Source organism: Rhodamnia argentea, chromosome 3 (genome assembly GCF_020921035.1).
Source record: "Rhodamnia argentea isolate NSW1041297 chromosome 3, ASM2092103v1, whole genome shotgun sequence".
NCBI classification, from domain to species: Eukaryota; Viridiplantae; Streptophyta; class Magnoliopsida; order Myrtales; family Myrtaceae; genus Rhodamnia; species Rhodamnia argentea.
This window is the reverse complement of record NC_063152.1, coordinates 12687338-12697888: the sequence shown is the minus strand read 5'-3', so window position 1 is coordinate 12697888 and position 10551 is coordinate 12687338. Positions and strand designations below refer to the sequence as shown.

The window sequence follows — 10551 nt, the reverse complement described above, 5'->3', positions numbered from 1 at the left end:
GCGACAATTGGCAGGACCAAGTGGTTCGGGGCGGAGAGAGAGATAATTTCATATTGGTCTGCGAAATAGAGTCCTCAAACTCAAGGGGATATACCAAGCTCACTTCACAATCATTTTGCAGTTCCACACTCTTAAGGACTTGTTCCACTGTCTTGGTGCAAAAGCGATAGGAAAGCGATCTCATAAAATTTTGTCTGAATTGTGATCTTATTGGTTTCAGCTTGGATTCAGGTTAGAAATTTTTCCGGATTCTTAAGTTTCGTTCGGGTTGAATTATAGTCCGAAACGAGAGCCAATTCAAACCATGGACACAAAATCCTGTTCATATTGGATCAGGAATAACAATCTGAAGAACACATGTTAACCCTGTGCAAAAGATCCAATCTCCTTGATCGATTCAGCCTAGGATCTGGGATGTTGGAGACTAGAAAGTCTTGTATTACCAATTGGACAAGATTCAAATCAGGATAACTCCAATAAAGCATTCTAAGGGTTTGTGGGCCCCTATGGTTTTGTCGTCCACATCGGTGTAAGGCCTGTTTATACACCGTCGTCGTCAATTAGGCCCACTTTGGCCCACTTCATATGAGCTCTAAATTTGTTTATTTTTTAAAACTGTAATATTTTCTTATGAAGTCATTTCGTAAGTATTTCAATCTCTAACATTGCCACTTGAAAAACAGACACTATTGACGGCCATTGTTAGACTTCATCACATTTTAAAAGTTGTAATAGTCCTCTTAAAAATAGCAACACAGCCGACAAAATCATAATTTCTGTAACATAGATGTTAGATTTGCCATGCTAGCCTTCATGGGACTCACATATTGAGTTCAACATCGTTTAATACATCTCAAGAACAAGGCCGAAAAAGAAAGAAGAGACAATTGATAGTCCACATTATTGTTTAACCTGAAAAAATACTTACATAGAAGTCAGACATCAGAAAAATGCACGTAACGAGACAATACACTGAACAAAAGGACTACATTGAGCGAATTTTGAAAGTTCCAAAATCAGATTCGACAGGAAAATAAAATAAAATTCAAAGACCCCAATATTAAAGAAGAGTTCAGGGACTCCATCTATCATTACCCCTTTCTATTTTACAGTAGGGATATGGAAGACTTCTTCACCGGGACAACGGACAAGAGGCCGAAGCAAAGAGATGATGAGTGGCACCAAAGCTTTTTGCTTATGAAGAAGATGAACCAGCGAACCCTCGAGACAATTTCTAGCTGGACAATGACCAAGGCTACGATCACATGATGAGGTTCCACTGCTTTTGAACGGAGAAGGGGGGAAAAAGAAAGACAAAAGCTGCAAACCAAATACACAAATTTCTGGCAAATGCAATGCGAAACATACAGAAAAAAGCAAAAAACAAACACCTTACTTTTCCCCTTCTCCATGAGAACAAATATCTACCTTCTGTACATATATAAGAAGCCCGATTTGAAAAACAAATAAAAAGGGCCGAATACATGGTGTCAGAGTTTGAAGTTTTAGCGGGTTTGAATACAATGAACCATGTACCAACAATACTTCTGGTGTAGGAGCGATGCTTCGTACGTTGACAATTTAGGGTAATAGATTTCTGCAGCCTTGCACACCGGATGCTAAATGCTGTTTGTGGAACGAGATGAACCGGCACGGCTGCTTAGATCAGACAGATCTTTCTTCAACATAGCCTCAAAGTTCTGGAAGCATTTCAAGGGCTGAACCTAAGCGTGAATGATAAGCCACCATCAGACGCGTCTTATCGATAATTAGGGTTCAAGGGAAAAGGGGAAAGACATATATACTGCAAGAAAGTAAAGAATGTGGACAAGCACTGAAGGTGGAGGGCTCAAATCGCCCATGTAGATATTCTGCCTCCATGCAATAGAAGAGCAGTAATCTACCACCAAGTGAACAATTAACAGTCTAGAATACAAAGTTCCCTAAGAAATCAGAGGAAAAGTTGATTAATTATTTTACTGAGGCCTGAATATGTTCTTAAGGGGGAAAAGTTAAAGAACAATAGCGGCGCCTTAACATTACTACCGTCAGACATCTAATGCTTTACGACTTAGCATTTTGTTGACAAATATGTAGAACGTATGTGTAATTTCCTCGATACCTATTACAGTAATAGCAAACAACGCTCACATGAATAACTTGTGTGTGTTTGTGTGTGTGTGTGGGAGAGAGAGAGAGAGAGAGAGAGAGGAGGCAGGGACCTTCCAACTCCTCTTAATGCCCTGATTGTGCTGAATATGCTCCAGCTTTGATATTATCTGCCTGAACGATGGTCGTTTGGCTGGCTTCTCATTCCAGCATTCCTCAATCAGCCTGCCATAAAAGGCCAGAATTCCACTTTTCGGTTAACCAATAGAAGACTGAGGACATCAACTCAAACAGCCACTACCACATGCTTGCAATAAAACGAGAGACACCTACTCTTTAAGCCCATGGGGATAATGCTTTGAGGGAGCTCTAAATGGTGGACGACCTCTGGAAGCATATGCTTCAAGAGCTTCTGTTTCTTTCTTCGAAGAAAATGGTGCACATCCCTCTATCATCTACAGCACATTAGAAGTATGACTTATCATTCCTGGGATACAAGAAGACCTCAGCATGGCTAAAGAGTAACCGTCTACAAATATTCAAACAACTATTGTGCATAAAAGTCAGTGAACGGAAAAGAGGGGATTTGCAAAGGGAAGATTTCACTTTCCATGAATTGATAAAGCAAGAAAGTTGAAGAAAGAGAAAGAGCATTCACTGCACAGCCATTCAATTGCCCCTCGCATGTTGTAGCAGCACATGCTATAGTAAAAGAAGTTGAAAACATCCAAATCTCATTCTAAAAAAAATAAAAAAATAAAAAAAACCTTAAAGCTGTTTCTGATTGGTTTAATCTTGTAGGACTATGTCGACCTATACAAGTCTTTGATCGCACTAATAACACGAGCAATTACTCTTTCTCCACCAGATAAACGGGACAGGGAGTGCAAAAGAATTACCTATCTTCATTTAAACAGTATCACAAACAATTATCGTAATTGCTTGTTGTCCTCTCATGATTCATACTGCTATCACACATTATTTGCAGGTAAAATGGCTTATCACTTTACTTTTGAGAACAATGGTTTAAAAATATAGCATGCTAAGAATGATGCCATCAAGTATATGAGAATGCACCAGCCTCAGTTCTGCTATTCATAGGCATTATTCTGCTCAATGTATGGGCATTATTCTGCTTACAGGAGATTGATACTTTCTAATCCTAATCAAATATTTTGAGCGTTGAAATCTATGTCCAGTAGCGAGTTTGATCTCTAAAGAAGTTTCCTCAGCCAAGAATCAGCACATTCATATTTGCAGACAGTTGCTCTTTAATAGATTTGTAGTGTCACTTCCTCAATGTTATATCCTGAGAAACTCCTTACTGGCTGAACCAAATCATACTAATTAATTTGTCACAGATCATTCAGGCTGGTTTCTTTACCTCCATGACCACTATCAACTCAAAAAAAAAAAAAGAAACAAGTTTCTGCTATACACTAAAAAATGGTACTTACAACCACGAGATTCTTTTATACACTGAACATATTATACCTATGTCCCAAGCACGTCTCTCTTTAACTACAAGAAACTTTCAACCAAAAAAAAAAAAACCCTTCAAGAAACTATGCTGCAAACAGAATAGAGAAAAACCAATAGTATTGACTTTTCAAACCACAATTAAAGGAAAATATCTTTACCTCTTGCAGAATCAAAGCAAATGAGAAGACATCTACTTTGGTGTCATACTGTTCACTTTTGAAAACCTCTGGAGCAACATAGCGACCTGACAATTGCTTTCATTGTTTAATAGAATCTCCAATCCAAGTAAATTATAATAGATTACCAATCACAGCAGAAATTCAATTATCATCCTTATAAAGAAGACTCACAGGATGTATCTTGACAAGTTAAAGGTCTGTCTTCTTTGACAGTCAGCAGCTTGCTAACTCCAAAATCTGCAACTTTTAGATATCCAGCATCGTCCCTCAGTATATTCCTGTTCTCTCACATGTAAAGCAACAGATAAAAGCTACGAATATCAGAAACCAGGGAATATTGACTTGATATGACTACAAATTAAGAATTAACATTATATTACACACTTATATCTATTTTATGCACCAAGGTGAAGAAAAAACTCACGAAGGTTCAAGGTCTCGATGGATTATTGCTGGTTTGTTCTCATGTAAATAGTTCATTCCCCTGCAAGTTTTAAAAAGGACATACTTAAATGATTGTTACTAATTCAAATACTGTGCAAAGACAAAAGGTTCATTAGAGGCCATTATCTATGTCAGCATCAAAATGCTAACTATAGCACAATATTCTAGGACTTGTAGTGGTTCCAGATACCATCACTCATCAATTTCAAAGAGAGCAGCCAAAACATGTCAGTAACAATGACGTGTCCTAACTTTGAATCCTTTTGATTCATACAATTTGCAAACATATGCTATATATTTCCAGATAGTCCAAAGATGTCAAGGAAATTCTGCATTATTACAACCTGGAATGGTCTTTGAAAGATAGAAATTTGTCCAATGCACTACTGTTTCAGGCTTTATAAACAATTTTCAGAAGGATTATGCACAGAATCACATCTCGAAGTGAAAATTAATCATCTATCACATTCATACCTTGCAATATCAAGAGCAAACCTAATTGCTTTTGATGCCTTTAATGCTCCTCTCCTCGTTAAGTATTCACGGAGATCTCCCTGCATCAATTTAGCAACTAAAGAAAATCAAAAGTTGATTTAACTTCTTGACAAGAATACCCAAGAAGTTATGATAAATCAATAGCACGTTCTTCTGGCCAGAGGAGTAGAATTTCAATAAAGACATTATTCACTCTATCAATTCCGAAGACGGTGCCACGTGTACTTTTCCTACTTCAACATTTTTTGCATGGCTGTCTTTTCATTTTTGGAAGACGCAAAAAGTAAAATAATGTCAAGAACTCCACTGAAATTTCAGCATCTGACATAGATTGTTTTCTTTTTCATATGTGACAAAATCTAATATTGACTAAGGAAGAATTCAACAGTTATATGTTAGCAAGAGAAAAGCTTCCCCCACTTAGACAACCTTATAGATGTCCTTGCATTCAAATCTGCAAAGCATTTTTTTCCTCATATTTCAATTCATCTGTTACTTTTGCTTCGAATTATTAAAACAAGAATAGAGAAATATAAATGCAACTACATGACACATCCACTCTACTTGCATAACTCCAGTTTCGACATCTTATGATACAACCATGTCAAATTTAGAATGTAAACATCATAATATTAAAAAGAGAAGTGCTCATAATTGGAATATTGACAAGCAGTAGGGCTGTAACGTTTGTATAGCTCAATATAAACATCAGAGGTCTACACTTCTGGAAAAAAAAATGCAGTAATGATGTTCAGGTGGATGTTTATGTATTTATATGTAGCTACTACAAATGAGTTCCATGAATACAGGCAGATGAGTACAATTGGACATAGACAGATGAAATAAATGCTGACAATTTTGGAGCACAATGAAAGGGTTCAAAGACAGCACAATGAAGGTGTTGAAGTTATTGTCCCACATCACTTGACAACGGATTCTATATGCTCTTTATATTCATGTGGTCTTCCTCCACCTATCAGCTTAAGCTTTTGGGTTGGACTTTCTAATAGAAGGGTTCAAGAACAGTACATGAGCAATGACCCTCGTACCAAAGAAAGCATAGACAACGAGATTTGTAAAACGAAGTCAGTGAGCACATTACTCTTTACCAAGGGCATGGAAGGTCCAAAAGCATCAGAGTTTAAAAAAAATGGCTAACTTTATAGCTGGAATTAACACCTTTGGTAGATATTCCATCACTATCATCATTGGGCTGCTTTGAGTTACGGCACCAAGAAATTGGACGACATTTGGATGTCTAATCTTCTGAAGGATTGCAAGCTCATCTCTAAAAGCCCTCCTGCACCGAAACAATTCTTTTAAAAGGAAAGCATGATAGTAGTAATAACAACAACAACAACAACAACAATAATGATGATGATGATGATGATGATGATGATGATGATGATGATCATGCAAAAACCCATGGCAACATTCTAAACTCACACTTTCTCCTCATCTGCAAACACGTCCTCTCGAAATTTCTTCACAGCAACTTCAGTTCCACGCCACGATGCCAAACAGAAAGTCCCCTGGCAAATATACAGATGTACTTCAGGAACAAGGATTGGAAAATTTAAGGGGGATACAGCCATGTGTGCTTCTCGCTAAAGTTCAGAAGAATGTATTTCGCACATATTCAACCATGTAAATTGTTAAGGGCAAATGATAATGAAAGAAGAGTGGGGAGGCTTAACTGTTTGTTAACAGATAGGTGACAATGGATTTTATGTAATAGAGCAACAAAAACAGAAGAACTAATATTGGAACCCTAAGGTTCGATTACTAAAGCTTATGTCGCATACTTCCCTCTAGGCACATATCCATTTATGAAGGAAACAGTCAAGCTGCAAATGGTCAACAATGAGAATTCTAATTGAGAGACGGAATCTCCTTAATTCCCAAACAGATAGAGACCAGCTTGCTTCATCCCCCAACAATCACAGTGGCTGCTTCTAAGCTAAACTCCATCCAACAGCCAACGAGCATTTCCCATTAAATACAGGTAGGCTGCACCTCACCGAATTGCATATTGCACAGGAAAAAACCACACCAATAGTAACCTCAGTTCAATCCTCGGGTCAAATGGGGGGAAAACTACTCCTGCGTGTTCACAATATCTGCACTCATGAAACAAATCCATCTCCTGTCCTAGTATCCCACATATCTGCTTTAATGCAACCCTCTCCAATCAAGTAATGTATTCACTCAAGCTATATGTGTAACTCATTATATTGCTGCAGCATCCACACCATAGAACTGATAACAACTTAGAACGAATACACTCTCTTTGCAACTTGAGATATTTAACTCAGAACTGCTGCTTGTATTCTCGCCATATTGTGCACGAAAAAAGTCGAGGGTTCAAGAACTAAACAAAGACTACCTACAATTCAGCTGCCTCTACTTTTAATACATAAAACATAGACAATCGCAATGCCATGAATTTCCTTGACTACTTCATTTTACTAAAAAGTGCCTGTCCTGAATCAATAAACCTTATTCACTGTGAGATAAAATACACTTTCAGAGCATGTCTTACCATTCGTATTTTGTTCCCCGTAAATAGAAAAGTAACTATGCAATCACCTCCCAATGAGCACTCAGCCAATCGTAGGCCAAGATAATTTTAGGTTAAGCTTCGGATTGGGCATTCAGAACTCAACTTACATAAAACAAAATCTCTGAATATCCAGAAGTATCACTTTTTTAGAAAATCCAATAATAAGCTTTTGAAAATAGCACTACACACTCATTAAATTCCATAAAATAGTGCAAAGATGGGTTAACCAGAAGCTTGCATAAGGAGAAAAACTGGACTTCCAAAGCAAATAACTAATGTTAGGCATGCAAGATCAGGCTTGAACAACAATGTGGGTAGTCAATGAGGAGATTATGGATTCCCAGCTCCAGAAATTCAAAACTTAAACAACAAAGGACCTAAGGGTGGTTGCAGTGCAGATTCATCTGATTGATATTGTTTACCACATGCATCAAAAAATCATATCGTGCAAATGAAAGCCCCGTTCCCTCATGCTTGTAGATGTAACGGAAAAATTGGAGGAAGCAAAGTCAAGCGAGCTCAATTATTAACAGATCAGCCTCTGTGTACATTAGTGGTTGAATATTCAAGAAGAAAAGATGTAGAGAAGAAATCGTGGCTTGCAATAAATGAATTTTGTGTGCCAAAATACACTTATTAAAGGCAGTGAGAACAAAATCTATGTGAATGCTAATCTCTCCCCAAATCAGAAGGATAGCAATTTCCCTCCATAAAGCGAAGGGATGAGTTCTTATGTTTTTCTGAAGTTAGAAAAACTCAGAATTTCCAAGTCAGAAAAAGTGATCCTTACTTTTGTAATGTCCTTGCTGCTGGTAAAATCCAGATCATTTGGGTTGATCTCATATTCTGGGACTTCTCGAGCGTGTTTGACATGCATCGGTGCCATCTTAAGTCATATATCAGCATTGGGTTAGATATTGAAAACAATTCAAGTCAGTAAAATGAAGTCAAAGCAGTCCATGAAAGAAAACAAATCGGGAAACTTACCAAAGGTTTTGCACCATTTTCCTCCAGAAGTTTGATCACATCATGTTTTTTATAGTGGATAGCATCTGCAAGAGGCTGTTTGAACATTATTAGATTCTGAACCATAGCCATGGCTAAATCTTTAGGAAAATCAAGAGATAACAGTATAAACATATGTGCACTATGCAACAGCTGAAACACAGTAAATCACTAGTAATTAACAGACAGTGGCTATATCACAAGTAATTAAAAAACAATGGGGCATAACAAGAGTATACAGAGCCCATTGTACTAGCTCCAATAGACTAAATTATATTTGCAGACTAGCTGACCAAATCATATTCACAGAGACAAATGTCATTTAGAGAGATGTCAATTCTACTCCATCTTGACAGTTGATGGAGTAGATTGTCTATAAAAGAGTTTATTAAAGCCTATATATGCAGGCTTCAGGTTCTTATCCGACTGAATATTAAAGCTCTCTTTTGGCATCTTTTCTCATACATCATACAACTGACTGGCGCAGTGATGTTAATACGAACTTGTGCCTGAACATCGAGCAGCAGTTTAGGTGCCAAGAAGTCCAATTTTCTTGGCCACTCCATTTCTAACCTGTCACTTGTTTGGTTATGCTCGCAAAGGAGAACGAATTATTCTCTTGAAAGAGTATTTCACGCATTGCTGCCACTAAATTTTCAAAGTAACTACAGAGAAGTTTGAATGATTAAGAGACTGCACCAAACTCATGGCCTCTCTAAACAAATTACAGCTTGGAGGCCCTGAGCAATGACAAAACCGAAAAAAAGGAGAAAAGGGCTTGCATTCAGTCATAGACACCAGTGGCGCGAGCACACACACACAAGCCTGCGGAGTATTCACACAGGAAACACACTTCTCCATAAAACAAAAACACATAAAGAACCCATCACAGAAGCAGGAAATTTGTGGGGGCATTGATCTTACAGTGCTGCCCCATCGGTCTTTGCAATCAACAATGGCCTTCCTTTCAATCAACAACGCGACGACGTCTGCATAACCCTGGCATGCCGCTATGTGCAGGGCGGTCCTGTCATCGATGTCCCTAAAATTGACATCCACACCCGAATCCAATATATCCTTCATTCCCTCCAAGTCCCCCTCATTCGCCAAGTACATGAGCCTCACTCCAGGAAGAACCTCTTCACCCATGTCGATCTCACCTGACCCCTCCAGCTCATCCCCATGCCCCTCCGGCGCCAGCGACGATTGCTTCCCCAAGGTAAACCTCACCGGAGGCTTTGATTCCATCGAATGCAGCACTAAATCCTACTCCCCCTGATTAAAACGCTAACGGAACAAATCCTCTACCAAATCCAACTTGATGGTTAGCCTAAAGCCCTACACCCTGGTACCCGGATTCCTTCTTCTCGCGAACTGGATTCTAATTCGAGCTAAAAATGCGAGAAAAACCCACAATCTGCTCAAACACGCCGTGAAATTGAGACAAGCACCCACTGCACGACGAGATTAGGACAATTTTCCACGAATCCACAAACTCCGAACGCCTTGCGGGGTCAATGAACAGCAGAATTCAGAATAAACAGGGCGACCACTGCGACAGGGAGGGAATTTACAAGAGAACACGCCGAGAAAGCACAACAAATCGAGGAGATTCTTGAATTGTACGTGGACTGGAGCTAGAGATGCCTGAAAATGGAGACGTCTTTGTTCAGGCGGTGATCCTATATATGTTTAGAGAGAGAGAGAGAGAAACGTATGCATTGACGAAGGGTATTAACGCGGAAGAATGGAGGAAAGTGTGAAGAAGAGAGCAAATGGGTGGATAAACTTCAAAGGCAAAGCTGGAGCTCCTCAGCAGAAAAACATTGACGAAAAGTTTGAACGCGGGACAGAGGAGGGGTGGTAGACTTGACGAGGACTGCGGCCCACGCGCGCAGCGAGGGCGCGTACGGGATGCTTCCCGGCGGTTCGGCACGAGTCGGCGGCTCGGTAGTTGGGGGTTACTCAACTTCGCTGGATATTCCTTATTCTTTTTTTTCTTTTTCTGTTTTTTTTTGGCCTTCTTGGGGCAACTCATATCATGACGGCGTCTCGGGTTGACGGCGCCGGATGAGAACGAAAAACGGCTTTCCGTTTCTTGAAATACTCGCGACTTCAGACGTGGCATAGCGATGCTTATTAAAAAGTCAAACATAGAACTAATCTATCCATGCCATGGGAATGCTGTTCGGCATAAAATCGAATCGATTAATATGAACGGAATCAATTGAAGCTGTCGTACCATTTTTGCGTTGAATATCGACATTTCAGAAA

The 10551-nt window shown here is 39.1% G+C and overlaps 1 protein-coding gene across 4 annotated transcripts; it reads right to left on the bottom strand.

Moving 5' to 3' along the window:
- Positions 1 to 975: 975 nt before the first annotated feature.
- LOC115726889 (integrin-linked protein kinase 1-like) lies at positions 976 to 9936 on the bottom strand. Of its 4 annotated transcripts, none has more exons than XM_030656969.2 (12): positions 9202 to 9936; positions 8260 to 8334; positions 8063 to 8158; positions 6156 to 6241; positions 5889 to 6009; positions 4689 to 4768; positions 4195 to 4254; positions 3942 to 4048; positions 3750 to 3835; positions 2443 to 2564; positions 2223 to 2334; positions 976 to 1724 (listed from the first exon to the last, which is right to left on the bottom strand). In XM_030656969.2, exons 1-12 carry the CDS (start codon positions 9523 to 9525, stop codon positions 1620 to 1622), a joined length of 1374 nt encoding a protein of 457 aa, XP_030512829.1. In that variant the 5' UTR covers positions 9526 to 9936; the 3' UTR covers positions 976 to 1619. The 4 variants fall into 4 exon arrangements, with proteins under 4 accessions (XP_030512829.1, XP_030512830.1, XP_048132305.1 ...); XM_030656970.2 differs by having other exon boundaries at positions 976 to 1718; XM_048276348.1 differs by lacking the exons at positions 976 to 1724; positions 2223 to 2334; positions 2443 to 2564 and adding an exon at positions 2590 to 3074.
- Positions 9937 to 10551: the final 615 nt, after the last annotated feature.

What these genes read in the sequence shown, in the direction of transcription:
- LOC115726889 (XM_030656969.2), bottom strand. Translation starts at nt 9,525, where the DNA reads ATGGAATCAAAGCCTCCGGTGAGGTTTACCTTGGGGAAGCAATCGTCG. An exon ending in AAGACCGATGGGGCAGCACT is followed by an intron (nt 8,335 to 9,201) that starts GTAAGATCAATG and finishes ATGTTCAAACAG; the next exon opens with CCTCTTGCAGATGCTATCCA. An exon ending in GCAGCAAGGACATTACAAAA is followed by an intron (nt 6,242 to 8,062) that starts GTAAGGATCACT and finishes TATATTTGCCAG; the next exon opens with GGGACTTTCTGTTTGGCATC.